We start from the raw sequence: 22,015 nt of genomic DNA, 5'->3' as shown, positions 1-22,015 counted from the left end.
AAAGTAACAGCTAAAGCCCACATGTTATGCATGTCATACTAACACAGCATATTAGTTATATAGTATAATTATACATTTTACAGCTGTATGCCTACATTAATAAATGATTTCTATCAATTTTCTAAGCTCCGGAGATTTATTTTTCATTAAGCAACAAACTAATTTTCAGATACTAACCCTTACTGCCCCCACCCCCGCCTTAATGTTTTTTTTTTCAATAAATATTTAAAAATTATATGATTTTACAATAGACATTTAGAACTAACAGAACATATTTGAATTAGACCGAATTTCAAAACACATTTACACTATTTTAGCATGTGAAAACAAATGTGGTATGTCCTCATGATATAGTTTGCACAGAATTAGCTTGAAACTAAAAATATTAATAGCTGCATATTATTTAAAAATTGCAATAACAGCAGTTATTATGGAATTTTTATTAAATATTGATAATGCATAACGTGAATTTACACTTTCTTAGTTTTTTCAAAAGAAACTTATCCTTATTTAAACAATGTACAACACTATTATTATAATGAGTGTATTTTTTACAGGAAAAGTTGTATGTAACATTTTTACAAACAGTTAAGCCTTCAACAAGGAAGACCAGATGAATATTCCTGTGACATTACATAACATAAAATTCTAAAGGATATTTGATTTGATTTCTTGATGAAAACAAAAGGCATTAAAAACACTAATATCATACTTTTCTACAGCTTTTGCTCAGTTATAAAAATAAAAAAAAAAAAACAATTTTGTGCTTGTACGAAAATACAACTTGTACAAAAAATTTTTAAAAGCATCATGAAATGGTAGAAATAGAAGAAAATTTTAAAATAGTACATTTCAGAAGTCAGTGCTACTAATCAAGCATCTTTTTAAACATGCAATAGATTGCTTACAATATAAATCTTACATTTTTAAAATTAAAACATATGGTCAAAAAACAAAAATGAGCATTAAATGTGTCTTTAGTTTAGTTAATAGCTACTTTTTGAAGCTAGAGAAGAATAATTTTATCAAGCAATCAGAACAAAGCATGACACCACCATGAACCGTGTAAAAGTATTTTGGAGTTTTAAATAAATTATTAATAAAATACTTAGCAATATTGATCATTTTTAAACATACAGGGTGGTTGGCCATTTAGTCCTTCCCTGATTAAAAGAATTTATTGTACGAAAAGTAAAAAAAAAAAAAAATTGAGAAAAATCTTTCTACAGTACATTTCAACAACCATTTTACAAGTTTTTAATAAAATTAGGTGTATCTGTAAATTTTAATGTGAACACTAAAAAAATAATTTTCTGAACTTCTCAGATTTAACTCATTCACTGACTTTTGAAAATAAAGAAGACTGAAATCCTCAAAAGATGGAAAACTTGCATCCCTGTACAACTATTCTACATTTTTCTTTAAAGGGGATATAAAGGTCAAAGTAGTCGCAATGACGGTTGAAATTGTTAAAACAATCAAGGTCAAGTCACAGATATGCAGCCCAAACACAGAGGGAGATACAAGGAGAGAGTCATGGAGGTCATTATCTTCCTAAACCATTCATAATGCTACCCATCCATCATTATCGAAAATGATCATAAGTAAATAATTGCATACAGCCATGAATGGGTATAAAATATCATGCAAATAATTTATTACACATTGTGTTCAAATATTTAATGAAAAAAATATTTATTTGCTGTAATATTGTAACATGTTCATTTTTTGTTTAGGTGAATATTTTAAATAATACTTCCTTTTATTTCTTCTGAAATTAATGAATAAAGTTCAAACCCTACTCAGCAACTTACTCCAGAATGTTTTGGTGCTTTTTATTGACACCAAAACTGTTCCAGAAACTTATTGTACCCAAAGCTGTATATTTCTTAGCATGCCCCCTTCCCCCAAATACTGGAATGCATTGACATTTTTCAAGCCATCAAGGACGCTCCCACTGAAATTCATAAAAGATAGATTAATAAAATATTTGCACATTTCTTAAGAATATATTCAAACAAACCAAAAAACTTATTAAATGAAAAAAAAAAAAAAAAAAAAAAATAGAAAAGCAGAATTTGTGGAAAATTGTGCACACCCGTTTTAATGTTGCAAGGAATCCTTTTTTCCAATGAATAAAGATATGAGCTCACAGATGTCGAGACAGGGGCGGATACAAGATTTCATTTTAGGGGGGGTCCTGCTCAAGAACATAGTCATACAAAAATTTTCTTCTACAAACGACCCCCCACCCCATAAAAACTCTTCAAATATACAAATGAATTTCATTTAAATCATAAAAGCTCTACAAATATGCCTTACAAAAATCATCGAAATCATTGATAAAAATCATTTTAAAAGTTTTCTTTCAAAATATTTTTTCAATTTTAGAATGTAAGATGGAAATTTTCGGAAACAACAACTCAAAAGTTTTTGGAAATTTTGATCACAAAACCCCTGGTTAATTAAATATTTGCATAATACTAAACACGCCGCACATCTAGACTTGCCAGATGTCCGGGTTTGACCGGGATAGTCCCGATTTTGAGACTAAGTCCTGGTGTCCCGACCGGTAATTTGATTACAAATGACCAAAGAGGTCTAAAAATAATTAACCATAAAGGATTATTTAGGATAATTATTTTATCACCCATAACATTGAATTGTAATATTAATACCGGATTAGTTTGTGAGGATCTTTACACAAGATTAAATGACCCCCATGATCCCCCCCCCCTCATTGTATACTTTTTAGTTTCGATCAAGTTTTTTATATTTTCAAGCAAACATCCAAATACTGTTGTGGGTTTGGGAAACCCCTCCCCACCCCCTTTTGTATTCTCCACTGTGTGGAGACATGCTACAAAACTTCTGGAGCTTATGTCACTAGTCTTCACATCTATCAACTCATATCTTAATTCATTGGAAAAAAGGGTCCCTTGTAATCAAGATGCACTTTTCTGCATTTATTTTATTCTTTTCTCTCTTTTTTTTTTAAATTTTGTGCTTTTTCAATGTTATTTATATTTTTCCCCTTTAGCACAAAGGTATTTATTTCTGATTACACTAGTGTTTGTACAATAAATAAGCAGGGAAAAGACTTTATAACCAACCTGCATGTATAAAAAAGGAAGTTATGAGTTTTTTTATTTTAATTTTTTAATAAAATTTCATTTCTAATGACAATGGGCCTGATATATATAGTGCAAAGAAACAGCTTCAAGCAGTACATAAATTTAAGATTATTAATTATTGAAATTAAAATGCAGTTTACCTTTAGACTAATGATGTTCTAAACGGTGATGCATAAAACACTTTAGCTGGATTAATTTTTCACAAAAAATAATGAGCATAGTATTATGTATGAAAATAAAATAATTTTTTTTTCATGGAAATTAACCGGTGAAGCAAGGATGAATAAAAGAAATAGTACGTACAGTACATGTTATCAATTCTTACTTTCTTACTCACACATGTATGATGCATTACACAGAGATGCAATGTAGTTAAAATATTTCAGCTTTGAAAAGTTATGTTTTAGGCTTATAAATAATTACTCAAAGATCTTAGTCTGTCATGAAAATATTTTCTATTCAAGTCCAAAAGTATAAAAGGCTTCATGAGCTTGGTGCAATTGTTTACAGCATTATGTTAAACTTTTATATTAGAAACTACTTCACACATTTAAATATAACTACATTATATAAAAATCACAATGTGTTTCACTACTGCTAAAAACAATTTAAAAACACAGGCATTGTACAGAGTATTTTATCATTTTCTGTCAAAAATAAAATTAAGTAAAAGTTTTAAAATCATTCAATTTTATACAGATGGATATAAAATCCACGTAAAATTTCAAAGTAAGCATAATTCTCAAACTGAATCATAATATTTTATAAATCTACCTACTTGGTCCCTCTCAGGAAAAAAAAAATTAAACTCCATTGACCTTTGCTATATAAATCACCCATATGCCCATAAGTATTTTCTAATGCATGCATTGACGAAAGGAAAACATGGCAAGGGTTTTAAAAAATGACCATTTCAAAGCAATATTAAGCTGATTTAAATATAATTACTTAAATCTTTGCTAGTTAAAAAAAAAATGCACGAAGCAATTTCTTGAAAACTAAAAAAAATCTAATTGACACTGAAACAAAAATACTATCTACAATATATACTCTCAAGAGTTTTAGGTAACCCATTGCATTTTCGGTACTGAATGTCAAATATCAAATCATGAGGTACAAACATTGGCTTAGATTGAAACACAATACATACAATAGCGTACAGTAATCTAAAAACACTGATGCGTACAAACTTGCCAAGAACTGAATGCCAAACACTATTCACACTAATCAAATTCAACGTATCTACATTTGCATTGATGCAATCCATGCAATTCAATCGCCATACTTTTTGATAAGCGGATATCTACAAATATCCTTAAAGACATCAGTTGTTGTAAGGTAGTTTCTGCATGACTCATCCTGAATGCTATATCGTACAACAACCTTGCTACAAGGCAAATATATAAAAATAGTTGATATATTTTAGAATTACAGTAAAGTCGCAACAATCTACCTTGTATAATTGACAATAGGCAGTGAAGTTGAAACCATCTGACTCTTGATTCTTAGTTTGCATTCGGTCTGACTCACAAAAATTTTAATTCATTTTAAAATTTCTATAAATAACATTTGATTTTGAAATATCAGAATTTTTTTTTTTTTTTTGGTTAAAATATTTTGGAAGAAGAAAAACATAGCTCTAATGTTTTCCTAATTCTAAATAATACACAGAATCAAAGTATTTTAAATTTTCCTTTCAATCAGAGCTAGAGTTGAAAATTAATATAGACAATAACTTTAAAATCTAAATTTTTTTTAAAAACTTTTACATTATTTTTTCAATAACAACCTTTTCTAACAAGCATAGTACCAGCAATATATACAACTACAGTTTTATACATTTCTCCTAGAACCAGAAGAATAAGTAATAACAATGAATAAAAAATAAATCCACACATTTTCAAATAATGTCTATATAAGTTAGGGCAAAATTAATACCCTTCGAATATTTTTTTAATACACTGCATACAATTTTGATCTGAAAAAATTTTGGAATTCAAAGTCCTCAATAGTTACACGATTTCAATATAATTTTTCTATTCACAACGCATGTAGCAAGTCAGACCAGTAAGAAAATGATCAGATGGAACATAATATTTCAAAGAAGGCACTCAACAGACCTTGTCACTTCTGTGAGTCACCTTTCATCTACATTACAATGCCCAACTGAGTCTAGATACACAAATCTCCCTCTCTCCAGTATTCTCTCATTTGCATCTAATCGCATTCCACAACACAAAACTCACAATATGGAACGCTGCAAGAAAACGGTTTCGATTTCTGACGAAATCAGTCAAAGATGAAAGCAAGACACTGAGGCTAAGAAAATAAATTACAAGTACATTACTGTCACAAACATATGACTGACTTAAATAACTATGCAGAAAGAAGAAGACTTAAAAAAATGAGAAGCTTTCAATGAGTCCTTCCACGCAGATGTTGAAGTGGCACTTGAGCGGTGGATAGTTTTCTTTCTGAGTTCAATTCTAAAAGGACTGAAAACTGAATGTGTGAAAATAAATTATCACTTTCTTTTGCGTTTCCCAGGTCGAGGTAGGATACCTGAGGTCTTGAGGGCTTCTAATGAACAAAGCTGCAGAGCTTCTGGAGGTAATTTAGAAACTGGAATGGTTTTTTCAAAGTTGGAACACATATCACTTTCTGCAACCCATGAGTCAGGAACCCTATAAAGAAAATCACATTAATGATGGACAAAAAAAAAAGTTTCAGCCAAGTTGAAACATATCATGGCCTCAGAGCAACAGTAAGACATCTCAGCCGAGGAATAACAGTAAGATAGCCTACTGTTACTCTGAGGCGATAATATTTAATATTGATCAAATCACACTGAATTTTTTAAAGAATAATTGGAGAAAACTATGGCTACAGTAGCATTTAGATTATAGGGTCATTAAATGCATATGTTAACCTGTAGGCCAAAATTTCAAACTCGACTGAGGCAGTGAGAAGCAAAGGGATGTAAGTTGCAAAATTAAAAATTAAGAGATAACCAGTACAAATGGTAGTGAACCTCTACTCTGTCCTAGGGCAAGAGATAGGTGTTGATATACAGCGTGGGTTGGAAAACCTTTTCAATGAAAGCATACCTAGAATCTTTTCTTTAAACGCGTTTTATTCAAAATTTGAAAATGCCCACTTACATCCCTTTATTTCTCACTGTTTCAATTAATATTAAGTTATACAACAATTTAAAAATGACATTCTGAATTTTCCAATCTGGCAACAATCTTTCCAAGTTGGAGGCCTTGCGTAGAATAATTACTACTTGAAAATCTTCTAGAATATCGCCTATATTCTAGAATATTGCCTATATTCTAGAAATGCGTCCCACAATTCTTTAAGCATACATATGTTGCAAATGATATTTTTCTCATTTATTGCTTATATTTTGAACTTTAAGTTTCTTTAATTTCTTTCGTGCATTTAAAAAATAAATTTTGGTTGAGCTGAATTTGAAGTCTCTGCTGAAGAGAGTTGTCTTGATTTCATCAAGAGAAATAAATCTATGGTCAATTTTGAAAAAAAAAGAAAAAGAAACTGAGATAAAGAGGAAAAATTATTGATATTTAACAAACATAAAATTTGGATTAAAAAAAAACATTAATCAATGCTAAACATTAACAAAGATTAGTAATTTTCCTTCACAGTTAACTGCAACTTCAAATTTGAGCAAAGGAGATAAACTGTCTGTTTTGGTACTATAAAAATAAATAGAAAAAAAAAAGAGGGGGTAATTAAGTTGTTTTCCTTAAAAAAACTATCATAAAAATAAAGAACAAAGCACCATGTTAAAATTAATTAAGAATCCTAACTTAAAATTAAGTTCATTAAAGATCCCTTTGTAATAGGCACTATGAAGGACTAATATATAAAGGACTAATACTCTATTCATTAAAACGAAGCGCAGTGGCGCTGTGGTTGCACTTCGCACTACAAGCCCGGGTTCTATTCCGAGGTTGGGTCTGGTTAACTCAGCCGTTCATCCCTTCAGTGGGTCGATAAAATGAGTACCAAGTGTGCTTGGGAACCAAACACTGGGGGTTCTGCGTTAGGCTGACCACCTAACCAGAACATCCGCCTTGCACCCCAGAGCCCTTGGTCAGGAAAACTGAGTTGGGCACAGTAGGCCTTGGCCCTCGCAGGCTGTCGTGCCACAGGGTTTGTTTTCTATTCATTAAATCAGCTACAAACAGATATGCACTAAAATTTGCAATTTTTGTTTCAAAAAATCTGCAAGTTTGAGTGCTGGCCAAACAAACATGGATGTTGGCTTTTCTGCAGATCTTTTATTTGTATTATTACTACAATTAAACTAAATTCTTCGTTTTGATTAAACATTCCAGAAACAGCAAATGTGCTGGAAAAGGAGAAAAATTGATTGGAGAAGATTTTGTCTTCTGAACAGATCATTGAAAATAACAGAAACCTTCCGCCAAAAATGGAAGAGTTGGCAAGTATGGAGATAGTATTTTATTTATATAGCTTGAATCAAGTATCTCTTTTTCTTTTTTTTTTTAATTATAATTTTCTTGGAAAAAAAATCATACCCTTGAAACTTTTATTGAAAATTTTAATTTTTTTTTCTTGTATTTTGTTTATTTTCCTTCTTTATTTTCCGGTTATCTTTCAAAGTATAATAATCTTAAGATTTCTTTGTGGGGGTGAAAAAAAGTAAAAATACCAAATATTTTGCATCATATATTTTCAAATAAAAATCAGTGAATAAAAGTACAGTGGAAGCTGCTTATTAAAATCACATTCGTTCTAAGAACATTTGATTTTATAAGTGACTGATTTTATAAACCGGCATGCATACACTCACTTAGAAAATGAGTTTTGAAGTTTAAATACTCTAAAAATAAAACGAAATACTTAACTTATTTTTGTTCTAAGTGCTTCAAAATACAGTTGACGTTTAAACAGAATTGGGGAGTAAAGATTCAATATCATTGAAAGTTTATAAACTGTTTTGTAACTTTCAACATTATAGTTTCCTCTTTACTCGAAAGTGAATCTAATAATCTCAAGCGCATTTCAGACATCTATTTAATAGAGGGAATTACGCACTGAGATTTCCTCACCTTCTGAGACTTGGTGTTTCTTTATCAATTTTTTTAAGCATAATATCCAAAAATGATTTTATAAAACAACGACAGTGATTTTATCAAAAGATGGTTCTAACATGTTTTGATATTGCAATGATTATGTTCTTACAGATCTGATTTTAAGAATCAACTGATTTTATAATCCAGGCATTTTATTTGTAGAAACCCAGTGGCTCAGTGGTAGTGCTTTGCGCTTTCCAAAGCCAGGGTTCTATCCCCGGGTCAGGCATGGTCAAATCAGCTATAAACCCTGGTTCCGTGTTAAGCTGACCACCTAAGCAGAACATCTGCCTAGCACCCCAGAGCCCTTGGTCAGGAAGACTGAGATGGACACAGTAGGCCTTGGCCCCCATGGGCTGTCGTGCCACTGGGTTTGGGTCGATTTTATTAGTGGTGGGTACTGTATTCAATAAAATAAACTAATGATAAGAACACTTGGACTATTACTTCTAGTAAATAACCTGGTTTCTATATGAAATGACTAGAGATGCACTGAACACCATATTTTGCCGAATACCCAATGTTCGGTTAAAATTTGAACCGAATATTTGGCCGAACACTGAATATTAATTCAATCTTTTTTGTACTAACATACATGTAAGTAAGAAGTCAGTAATAGTACTTTCCCATCTATTTCAATGTTTAATACATAATTTATCCAAATGAAATACTTACATATCTTCAGGACTCCAATGCAAAAGAACATTGACACGACCCTTTTCATCTCTTCTTTTTGCAATTACCTAAATAAATGAAATAACTGAGTTAAAAATAAATTTTTAATTTTTAAATAATAAGTGATTATTATAAAAACAAAGCTTTGACATTAGCAAACATAAACTGTATGTACTTTATAACTTATACTGACTAACTACAAAATATATTTCATGCAGTAAAACTTCTCACAGTATGTTTCCTACAGCTTTTTTTTTTTTAAATTAAAGAATTAAAATAATGAAAACAAGCTAAAGAATGAATTGAGAACAGCACTTATTTTGAAGAGTATTGCACTTTTGAAGAGATCAAATTTCAAACATAAATGCACAAATAATGATAAAAATTGCATACACCTGTTTCAAAGTTTTGGTAACAATTAAAACTGAACACATACATTTGTAAAAACTTAAACTCCAATTTTATTGATGAATGAAGAAACAGGTACTCATTTCATTAATCCTAAAATAGAGGGGGAAATTCCACAGGGACCCCTAGGGGTCCACATTGGTCTCCAAGGGGTCCATGGCAATGAAAGAAAAAACTAGAGGTGTATGAGATGAAAATAAGGTCTCAAGCTTGGAACCAATTAAAACAATTAATAGCTAAAATTTAGGCGCTCTTTGTGCTATAGTATAATAAACATAATTTTAACCTATGTACTTGCATGATACTTATTTTTATAATGTAAGAACAAGATTTTAGATGACAGAAAAAGGAACTCCAACTAAATAAATTTTGAAATGTGATTTTAAAGTTGGGAAAAAAAGATTTTCCCTCTCTTTCTGCACAGTTATTTATTTATTTATTTTCTGTATTCAGTATCCATTTGTGCCCTGATAAGCAATATCATTCACAACAGAATGACTGGATTGACGACTCAGAAGATGACCAAAATAATGAATTATTAATAATTTTTTTAATGACCAAAGAATCGATTTTTTTTTATTGCTCATTTCCAAACTTCAAACCATTTCAAACATATAGGAAAAAGTTTCATTACTCTACATTTCAACTATTTTTTAAATTATGAGTAGTTTTAGTTCATATACGCTAAGCGATCTAAAGAAACACGATTTAAGAGTGATTTTTTTTTCTCTCAGTAAACTTTAAAGTGTGTGTTTGCATGGTTTTTGAATCCCTAAATTTTTTTTTCTATGATGTAAAGCAATACTTTTTGTAGTCAGTAGTGTATACTTTTCAAAACTGCATTTGTATAGTATTTTATACGTTAAAAAAAAAAGTGTTAAAAAAATATTTATATTAAAGAATTTTCTTGATTCTTAACGTATTTGACTGCAGAACATCGTGTCATACATATTGTAGGGTTGATTATTGCGGTCCTTTAGCAGAAAAATATGCGCAAAATATAAGAATGCATAATCCTTTTTTGAAATGAAATGTTAATTACTTTTTGAATATTTATAAAAACTGGGCAATATTATTAATCTTTGTAAATAAATTATTGAAAGCGTAATAAGTATACATACAAAGAAGTTTCAAAAAAAATATCTTTTTTACTTGAATCTAAAAAGAGTATGAGAGAAATGAGAACGAAATGACAAATTTGAAATCAAATATAAAATGTGTAGTGTTGAGAAGTGTTAAATTTATCCTTTCCATAAAGCATTTTTCTTTTTTATTTCCTGCCCTTACTTTATGTTGAAATAATAAGAATTGCATTGTGTGCCATGTTAATTAATAAAAGTATGAATAAAAGGTTATGTTACTTTTTCTTTTAATTTTACATTCTGCAGTAAACCCTACCACATTGTCTCTTAGCCAATTATCAAAACTATGTTTGAATTTGAAGGTTTGAAGTTGAATGTTAAGATCATTCAATAGAGCATGTGAAAACTCTCAATGTAAATTTTGCACACTAACGTGCAAATTTGTAACTTGTCCTGGGACATCTCCATACATTCTGCTTTTATCTGATATTTTTAGAAATTTTGGGCAAAACAACTATTTAATTCACTACTTTAGAATGATCAAATGTCAATATTACACTGAATTACTAGTCTTAGAACTATCCTCAGGTATGGGATCTGCAAAAAACAGGAAAAATCGGTAAGTGATCCACAGAATGAAAAAGTTTAGGAATCCTTGGTCTACAGTCTAACTTTAAGTTACCACAATATTGTAACAAAATCTCTACTATGAGAACAACAGATTAATGCAAAAAAATGAGAACTTGAAATTCAATATTAGAATAAATGTTTAGCATAATTTTCATAAAATTGAATACATCGCCCCAGAAAGGTAACACATCTCAAATTTTTGAATAGTTGCAAAAGATTTTACTTCATTCAAACAAACTCATTCAAATTTCTTCCAGGGGGAAAAATACCATGTTATTCATTTGTTAAGGAAATAGTTTCTCCACAAAATTAAGAATAAGTAAAACATTATTAATTATTGTCAATTCACTGGTTATATAAAAACTAAGCTTTTCTCACAGAATGCAATCTTGAAACTTTAGGTTTCCAATTAACCTTAGATCTATTCCTTTGGATCAATTAATAGCTACATCCAAAAGCAGAAAATTTGATCAAGGCAGACACACCATAGCATGATAAATATCCTTGCATATATCATGATACGTATAAGCCAATTATGGCAAAACTTAACCAAGAGTCAATATCAAAATAGCCTGATTAGTAGCCAAAACTGGCAACTTTTCTCACTCAAGTGGGTACTGAAATAGTGCAAATGGAATATTATCCAATGGTGCTGTTAATATTATAGGTACCTACCTTACAGTGCATTTTTACTCTTGGTGTTAATTTTACATTTCATTACCTGCAGCCATGCTCAGTCAAAGCTACATAGAAACTACAATATATGGTAACACTACATATTATTTTGGGTTTTTCAGAGACTTAGCCATTAAGAGTAAAATAATATTCTAAATAAACGAGCTGACACCAAGTTTGTTGCGAACCGAAGCAAAAAAACGCTCTATACAGATTAATTTTCCCAATATTGGCAATTTTAATGTGGCTCAATGGTTAACTCTCTAAATATCGCCAATAGTGGCCAAACTGAAACTAGATTTAAAATTTAAAAAACGCTAAGTTGGCAACAAAACTTGGCAATCAAAAGCTTGGAGATACCTCCCCAAGTGTTTGCCAAATCGTAACACCACTTGAGTTTTCATTCATATTAACAATGATTTCCCCCAAAAAAGGTGTAAAAGACCCCCTTTGGAACATCCAAATGCAAATAAAAAAGAAGGTGCACAACAAGACTCCACTAGGAGTCTATGCACCAAATTTCAATTTTCTAGGAAATAAAGTCCTTGAGTTATGTGAGATACATACGTACATACGAATGTCACGAGAAGACTCATAATTAACTCGGGGATCGTCAAAATGGATATTTCGGGTGTCTATGCATTCTTAGGCATATATCCACGAGTGATCAGGTTGAAAAAAAACTTAATATTCATTCTGGGGCGAGCAAATTTGAACTTAAGGCCGATCTTATAGTAAAAAAATTTTTGCGAATACTATGCTTCCAAGTAAAAAACAAGCTATAAAATAACAGAAAAAAATCAACTAAAATAACTAGCTGAATCAACTTTGCTTCTTTAAGTAGGTTTTCAAATGCATTTCTTCGCTCTGATATGCAAGGTGCCCAAATGTCAAGTGTTTTAGTAACCAGCAATAATTTAGGCATGTATAAGCATACTGAGGGAAAAGAGAGAGAGGAATGCATCTTGGAAATTAATAAATGTTTGGTGTGTTTAATCATATTATATTTCAATTAAAATTTCTTCATTTTTGAGTTATCATGTGCCCAATGGGGGAACTGCCACTGCCTTACAATATTCGGAAAAGAGGAGGCATTTTACTTTCCAAAAGATCTCTTTTCAGTCATTCAGACAACCCCCTTCTGTTTTGGCGAATTAAAGATGGAGATACTCACCGTACTATGGAATGTGACGGCTGATGGAGGTCCTCCTGGGAACATTCCTTCAATAGAACTTAATTGTAGTAAATTATGCCTTACATACTCTAAGGTAGCATCGTCAAAAAAATCCTTACATTTATCTGCAAAATAAAATTTTCATTAATATAAATTATATTTTAATGTCTTCTAAAGTAAAATACAAATATTTTTTATGATTTAAAAACATCTTTAATGAAAGAAGTTCATAATTTCTTTTCATAGTCACATTAATTTCTTTATAAAAATGTGTGGGTTTTTTTTCTATGAATATTTTTATGTTTAATGTGGAAAAAAAGGTAAAGAAACATTTTACAAGTAATGGAGGAAAAAAAATTAATGGACGTAGTAGTAGGTAAAATAATAGTAGTTACTAGACAGCTAACTATCAACCTTCTATATTTGAGAGAAATCAATCCTTAATTTGATTGCATGGCTCACAGAAGATTAGGAATATACAAACCTGCACATAAGTTCTACCTGGGTATTCTTCATTTCAGAAATTAAATTTTTCAATTACCCAATATACAGGAGAAAATGAAAAATCACAGGACAGGACTAAAAATTTCTTGGCAGCATGCAATAAAACACAATGTATGCTCTTTTTATTTGAAGTAAATTTATTATTAGAGAGCAGAAACACTCAAACACGGACTTTTTTGCTTCTTTGATGACCAACAGCAATTACTATGCATTCCTTGTGAAATGTGTGGAGCATTTCTTTAATTTATTTTTTTAGTCTAACTTTTTGATTAATAAGTGCATTGATATTTGAATTTTGTTTCTCATTGAGAGTTAAAATGACTTCTAAGCTCTGTTTGTCAGTAATTCTATGAAAAAAAAATGTTTATAAAATAGATGATTATTCTTCATCTTTTCAAATAACACTCTCCTATAAATTTAAATTAAGGGTTTATTATCTGGAGGTAGGAGTCTTGGAAGCCATGGGCGCCCATAAAGGGGAGCTGAAACACCCCTCTGGACATTAATACGGATAATTAAAAAATAAATTTTGAGTTTAAATATTAAAACATTTCAACATAATCCATAATATGTTAATGAATAACTATTGTAACATTCTTTCCTATTTAAAAAATTTTCTATAAAACTTGAAAAATTTTATAATTTTAATTCAAATTGATTTTTTTCTTCAAAAACAAATTATAGCTTCTAAAGGATTAAGTCGCCTGAATTTTAAAATTTAAAATCTTCATAAATCTAACTTGACCTTTATTTTCTTTGTAAACAGAAAAAATTAAAGGATTTTTTTCCCCCTTATAAGTAAAGCTTTGAAACCAATACATTTTCTAAGTCCCCCCCCCCCATTACACATATGGGAGCCTATGGTAGAAGATTTATTATTAGCACAATATATGCAGAAATGCAAATGCTTTTCTTTCTGGACTTAAACTTATGTCAGGTTTTATGAAAGAAAAAGTCGAGTGGAATACAAAAAATACAGACATTTAGTTGAACAATTATAGATCATGATTAAAGTGACTAAGACTTTAGAACTGTAGTTATGTGCACGAATTAAAAAAAAAAAAAAAAACTTTATTTCATTTAAACTTTTATTTTAGTGAATTATATCCCTGTAACAATGCATGTGGTGGATCTAGGGGCAAGCAAACCAGGGCTCTTGCCTCGGGTGCCAACTTCTGCAGGGTAGCAAATTCACCCTGTTCCTGTACCTTTTTTTTTTTTTTTTTTTTTGCTGAAACTAGATATAAAAACTTGAAGAAAGATGGATAGGTAAACAGTCTCAAGTTTCTACCCGCTTCAGAAAAATCACAGACACTACTTAACAACGAAGATTTGAACTCATTACTAAACAAAAATTATGCCTTCATCTTAATGAAATCACTTTACAACTAACCTTCATTACATTCTTCTGAATGCTTGTCCGCAAAATTACAATATGAGTTTTTGCATTCACAAGTTTGACAGTGCAAACAAACAGCTGATTTAACAGATTTTCCCTTATTCATCGGCATTTTTCCATCGGTAAGTTTCAAAGACTTCGTTGTGAGAAGTTCATGTGCGGACTCTGCGTACATGGGTAGTTCTTCTAATCGCCGAAGAACTACTTTTGGTACTTTCTCATAAGATGTTGTTTTGTGAGTTAGATGAGGGAAACTAATTGGAAACTTCCGAGCAGCTCTATTTAAGGTTTTATGCGCAGTTTTTTTACATTTAGCTCCATCCTCCTCACAAGGACAACTGAGGCAAGAATTATCACAATTGGTAAAATCATCCGGCAAGGATCGCGGGCTATTACAAAATGCATCATTTTCAATCAGATCGCTATTCTCATTTTCCATCAAAATGAATAAATATATAGTGGAAGATATTTTATTAAAAGAATAAAAGTATTTTAGAAGAGATAATTAAGTTTCCAACGTCCTGAATAAGAAGCGAAAATTGGCATACAAATTCCTGAAACAAATCTTAAAAACAAAAGAAATTAAGAAAATGCAAAAGGCATAAAATTCAATATACATACAATTCCAAAACAGCCCGATTGAAGCTTAGAACTGTTGCCATCATGATCAGTAACGTAAGCTTTTAATTGCTTTTGCCCATGAGAATATCACGCGAGGTCTTTCCTCGAGGGTTTAAAATTCAGAAAAATATTACTTTCCTACCTGTAGATGGCGCTAGTTTATGAGAATAAATCGTCCAAATTCCTTGAAAATAAAATTAACAGCACAACCGAAGCCATATTAAAAGCGGGAAAAAAAATGCATCGAAAACAAAAAGCATGTGCATTTTTAATTTCATGTACAGATCAGTTTTTTATTCACAATTCAAACACAGATTTTATGTCATGAATTCAAACGTGTAAAATAACAGAACGAACAATTAATTGATGTGATCACAGTAGAGCGTTGTATTTCTAAACACCAGGAGCTGCCTCAGAAATAAAATTAATTTTTCTTTTAAATAAATAAAATACAAAAAAAAGGAGAAAAAAATATATTATTTTTCTTTCTTTTTTTAATACTGAAGCTAATCAGCTTCATATCAGATCTTGGCTTCATATACATAGAGGACTGTTTACAAAGCGCTTCTGCCTCTGAACAAACAAAGGAAAAATTTGCAACAAAAGAGAAGGAAATAAGACTCAGGACTCTGGTGGGAATCGAACGTAAGGTATCCGGCATGCAAGGCAAAGCTTCTACCACAGAATTTGCACATCAGTATGTTTAACATTATCGAGACAAATATATATATATATGTATATACAGTGAAACCTCAATTAGTAGTCGACCGGTTAAGTGGTCACTCCGTTTAAGTGGTCGTTTTTCTTTGGTCCCGACAAGGTCTCATTCACAGTAATGTAAAATGACCCTCCTTTACTGGTCACCAAATTTAATTTTACCCGCTTAACTAGTCACTCAAAAGTTGTTTTCTAAAATTCCTTTTCCTTATCGGATCTTAGAAAATAGTGTCGGACTTAGTTGAAAAGCTGTTTGATATTTATTTTCCTTGAAATCTCGATCCTCGGTTCTGGTCATTCAAAGCATAATTCTTGCTGTGACTCTGCCAAGTGCCGAGAATATGAATCTAACTCCTTCCAGCAAGACAGACAAAATCTAATACCTGGAGAAAGTTAGTCAGTATTTAACATCCGTTCACAAGGCACAAAAAACACAAAATTTAAAGCTTGATGTACGTTAGAAGAAAGAGTTCTTTTCCGTAAGCAACAACTTCATCAGTCAACATTGAAAGATTGTATTAATGTACCGTGACTACATTAAAATAAGTTGTTGTTATTAAGTAATGTATAAGTAAGAGAAAACAAAACAAAGTAACTATCATTAGTATTTTTCCCCCTTTTTAAAATTTCCACTAATTTATAGACATTTCTTACATAAGCTATTGTTTTTCTCACAGAATTCTACTGCTATTCATAAATATTTGTCAGGCTTTTTTTTTCTTTAATTTCCCACTCCACATAAGTAGTCACTCCGCATAAGTGGTCAAAAATTTTTGGTCCGTTGAGTGACGACTTAACGAGGTTTTACTGTATATATATATATATATATATATATATATATATATATATATTTTAATTGTTTTTGCCTATGAGAATATCACGCGAGGTCCTTCCTCGAGAGTTTAAATGTATATATATATATATATATATATATATATATATATATATATATATATATATATATATATATATATATATATATATATATATATATATATATATATATATATATATATATATGCAATCATTGTGGACAAAAAAGATTAAGCCTAAATGCCTAAATGAAATACTTTTTAAACAGCTAGAGTCATCATGCAACATATGTGCTATGTGCGCATATGCACGATAGTACACTCACAGACGAGCACACAGACACATAAACTATGTATGGGGAAAACATAGGGGGTCGCGGGTTGTTTACTTGGTGCAAAGGGGTCGTGATGTGAAAAGGGTTGGAAACCACTGCCCTACACGTTTTCATACAGGGACTCAACCGTTTCCACCGATTACGGCGGCACCGGTGCGACCGGTGCCTGTTTCCGAAAGTACCCAAAAAAAATCACATCAAGCAGCTATGACGTTATCACCTCGCTCACTGCTTACTTAATTTTGAGAAACAACAACAATAAATAAATAATAATTAAGTTGTATAATCTGGAGTGAGGATTGCTTTCTGTCACTCAAGCTGAACTAAGAAAACTGTTGCCAGCCAAATTGGAGTGATGCCAAACATTCTTCACAGCTGTTGCCTCGGTATCAGTCTCTAAATTAAAAAAAAAAAAAAAAAAAAAAACTGATGTGGGCACCACATGACTTCTTTGCACACCTATTAAATAATCTATGTTTTTCAAAAACTGCAAAGAAACGGCTGCATGTACTCATGTTAGTACGTAATAACTTACACTTCTTAAACGAAATTTTTTAAATGATTTTTTAGCTTTTTAATATGGATTCTTAGACACTTTCCCGCACAAATAAAGTGTGACAAGTATAGAGAACAGCAGTAGCCAAACTGAAGAAATTTGTTTTTTTTTTCATCCAAATCAAAAATATTACTGCAAATATGAAATTGCAACGACAAAAACGAAATGGAACACGCAAAAGAAAGAAAAATACAATAGAAAATTGCCTTAAAATTGAGCAGGAGAAGATTTTAATTTATACTATTTTTATTATTACTTATAATTGAGTCTTCAGTTGTACAAGTGCTACCAATAGTGTAGACGCATTGCCTTCTCAGAGGAGGGGGGGGGGGGGCAGTAACAGTCCTCGCCTAAGTTTTAAACTACCATATTGGGATCGATAACAGTGTATAACGAATAGCTCTCGGGTAGGGGTAAAACTCCGATTGATCCCCAACTCATCCCCCCCCCTTGCGTCCCTGAAAATAACCAGGGCTTAATTTCTTTAAAAAAAAAAATAACAAAAAGAAGGAGGTACCACACGCTCTTCTTCCTTGGGTTGTCTAAAATCCGTCCAATAGTAAAAATTCACATAAAATTAGAAAGTAAAAGAGCTATGCTCTCGTGAGCTCCCACGTAAACTAAGCCTCTAAATTATCAGCAAACTAAAATCGGAGAATTAATCAGTAAAATTTTTAAAAAATTGCCAATCTCAAAAAGCTAAAATTGTCTCTTTTTTCGCAATAATACCGCAGTTGACCTATCTCAAGAATTTACATTATGTAGTGATCTCATCACGATTCTTCGCAAATACATCTCGTTTAATAAAACCTGTTCTCCGAACACTGCTGAGGGGTGGAACAATACCGAATTCGCATCGATTATTCACCCGAGTCACGATCTAAATTATATCGTCGCGTCTGCTAGTGTCACACAGTGCACTAAGTAAGGTGGGATGAAGGGTGGAGAAACGCAATGGAGGGGGGGGGGGAAGCAATAGAAATGAAATGAAAAACTACGTTATATAACGTGAGAAAGCCTCAACGTCACTCTTATAATGCCACAGCCATCTAATGCGCGCACGCATTTCCTGTTGCAGAGAAAAATTTGTTGTGAACTTGTGCTTGCCAGTCAAACTTCTTTTTTTTCTACAGATTGATTTATTTTACTAGAGGTCTGGATAATTTGATTCATACAAAGTGGTGAGAAATTAATGTGAGCTTGTGACAAAGAACGAAGCTACAAGAAATATGTGTGCAGTTTCAAAAAATAATAATAATAAAATAAATAAATAACACTTAGCTTACTTAAAACCAAGGGTTCTGAGCAGAGGCGGATACAAGGGAAGGGTCATGACCCTTCCCTCCCCCTAAATCGTCAACAACCGCCTACTTTGTGTTCAAACAGTTTATAAATAAAACAATTTCAGTAGTCTTTTCAATTCATTAATTATTTTTTAAAGTAAATGCTTGAAATGGTAATTCCTTTCATTGCTTATGAAATTAATCAGTAATTTATGCTTTAACTAGTGGTACCCGCACGGCTTTGCCCGTAATAGAAAAATTAAAAGGTCTTTCAGTTCGCCTGTATATTTACAAAAACGTATGGTGAATTTTCTCGCCAATTGGCTTGTACCTATGTTACGGTTCCACGTTATGATAATTTCGTATCTCGCCAATTGGCTTGTGCCCATGTTACGGTTCCACGTTATGATAATTTCGTAATTTACTCGTCCATCTCATGATATTTTTGTTCTTAAAATTGTAATAGAAAAAGAACCACATCGAATTTTTGAAAAATCGCTTCGAGGTGCACACCCCCATGCTACAAACTAACTTTGTGCCAAATTTCATGAAAATCGGCTGAACGGTCTAGGCGCTATGCGCGTCACAGACATCCAGACATCCTCCGGAGAGACTTTCAGTTTTATTATTAGTAAAGATAAGTGCCTTATTGGTTGACCTGATGCTTTATATAGGCCCGAAGCAGCTTCAAAAAATTTTCATACTCAAAACCGTAGGTTCACTCATGGGGGGAGAGTAATTCTCCCCCTCCCCCTAAAATGGTAGTCTGTATCCGCCTCTGGTTCTGAGTGGTTAAGCTAACTGGCCAATGAGTGCGCAACTGCTACGAAGGAAGAAATGGTAACACCAAAATTGCAGATATTCTTATAGAAAATTCAATAACCTTTTTTACCCAAGTACCAAATATTATAATTAAAGCTAAAGAAGCGTAAATTGAAAAACTACTTAAATCACTCCACATTAAACATTTATGTTTCACGAATTCCTTTGTGTTTAGAAGCCATCTCAAAACAGTATGACAAAGGAAATCTGCTAAATTTCGTGGATCAATTCTAAGTAAAAATTTCTAAACTATTATCTTAAAACGGGTCAACATTAGCTAACGGATCAACAAAATAGAATTAAATCACAATTCTCTATCATAGTCAAAAGAAACTGAAAGTGGAACATAAGTAAACAGGTTTTCGGCGTTCTACTTTTCAATTAGTTTTGATAATTCAGAAAGTATTACTTCCGCAAAACGACTTCAACTATTACGAAATAGCTCTGGCAATAGTTATTAATGTGAATGAACTAGTATGCAATTCACGCAAACATCACGCATGCAATGCTGAAACGTAGGCAAAAAGCACAAGTTCCATTTTCCGAAAATGTGGAGAATTAGAAGAATAACGTGACGCTGTTGATAAAACTTTTTTGGGTGATTCGGTAACGAACCTTCTTGAGCTTTTAGAAATGATATTAATTCGTGATTAAACGTGAGTTCTTGTTTTTACTTTAGAATAGGTTTGAATAAATTCAACTTTTTTTTTTTTAATATGATGAAAATTCGATCTAGAGTATATTAAACTAGCCAGTAAAAAATATTATTTCAGGAAAAAGATACAATACCCATTGTGTTAACCAACCGACAGCCCTCCTCTGATGGGAAAATTACTTGCTGTTGGACAGTAAAGAGACTCATTTCATACAGTAGTAAATAAATATACCGATAATCCTCCTCTGACGGAAAATTATTTGCTGTTGGCCAGTCAAGAAGCTCATTTCATGGCGTAGATATAATGCCAATAATCTTCCTCTGATGGAAAATTACTAGCTGTTTGCCAGTAAAAAAATTATTTCATGCAATACCCATTGTGTCAATCAATCAAAAGTCCCGCTCTGGTAGGAAAATTACTTGCTGTTGGACAGTAAAGATACTCATTTCATATAATAGATATAATACAGATAATCCTCCTCTGATGGATAATTATTTACTGTTGGCCAGTAAAGAATCATATTTCATGATGTAGGTGTAATAACCATAGTCCTCCTCCACCCCAGTCAGTCTCTGATGGAAAATTACTTGCTGTTGACCATTAAAGAATTTTGTTTCATGGCGTAGATATAATAACCATAGTCCTCCTCTGCCCACAATCAGTCTCTGATGGAAAATTACTTGCTGTTGGCCAGTAAAGAATCTCATTTCATGTCGCAGATATAACAACCATAGTCCTCCTCTGCCCACAGTCAGTCTCTGATGGAAAATTGCTTGCTGTTGGCCAGTAAAAAATCTCATTTCATGTCGCAGATATAACAACCGTAGTCCTCCTCTGCCCACAGTCAGTCTCTGATGGAAAATTACTTGCTGTTGGCCAGTAAAGAATCTCATTTCATGTCGCAGATATAACAACCATAGTCCACCTCTGCCCACAGTCAGTCTCTGATGGAAAATTACTTGCTGTTGGCCAGTAAAGAATCTCATTTCATGTCGCAGATATAACAACCATAGTCCACCTCTGTCCACAGTCAGTTTCTGATGGAAAATTACTTGCTGTTGGCCAGTAAAGAATCTCATTTCACGTCGTAGATATAACAACCATAGTCCTCCTCTGCCCACAGTCCACCTCTGATGGAAAATTGCTTGCTGTTGGCCAGTAAAGTATCTCATTTCATGTAATAGAAATAAAACAAACAGTCCTCTCCAACCCGTACAAAAACAACCCCTTTTTTCAAAATATGGAAGAAAAGGCAAAAAAGTTGATAAATATACAAAGTCACGCAATATATTTTCTTCAAAGGAGAACCCACGCAATAGTTGCTCGCCTGTAGTAGTGTTTACCCGCTACAACGTTTTACGTTAAAAATTAAAAGAAAAAAAAACTTTTTTAGAGTTCCAAAAAGA

The 22,015-nt window shown here is 31.9% G+C and overlaps 1 protein-coding gene across 1 annotated transcript in view; it reads right to left on the bottom strand.

The window, feature by feature from the left end:
• Positions 1–5,658: 5,658 nt before the first annotated feature.
• LOC129226537 (uncharacterized) overlaps positions 5,659–22,015 on the bottom strand; it is a 251,063-nt gene continuing 234,706 nt past the window's right edge. The window contains exons 4-6 of the mRNA XM_054861147.1: positions 12,905–13,029; positions 8,936–9,003; positions 5,659–5,818 (exon numbers count right to left, since the gene is read on the bottom strand). Coding sequence (XP_054717122.1) covers positions 5,659–5,818; positions 8,936–9,003; positions 12,905–13,029 — 353 coding nt within the window. The remainder of the gene's footprint in view (positions 5,819–8,935; positions 9,004–12,904; positions 13,030–22,015) is intronic.

The sequence above is a fragment of the Uloborus diversus genome, chromosome 7, assembly GCF_026930045.1.
Source record: "Uloborus diversus isolate 005 chromosome 7, Udiv.v.3.1, whole genome shotgun sequence".
Taxonomy (NCBI): domain Eukaryota; kingdom Metazoa; phylum Arthropoda; class Arachnida; order Araneae; family Uloboridae; genus Uloborus; species Uloborus diversus.
Note: the sequence above shows the minus strand (reverse complement) of the source record. Positions and strands in the feature narration are given on the sequence as shown.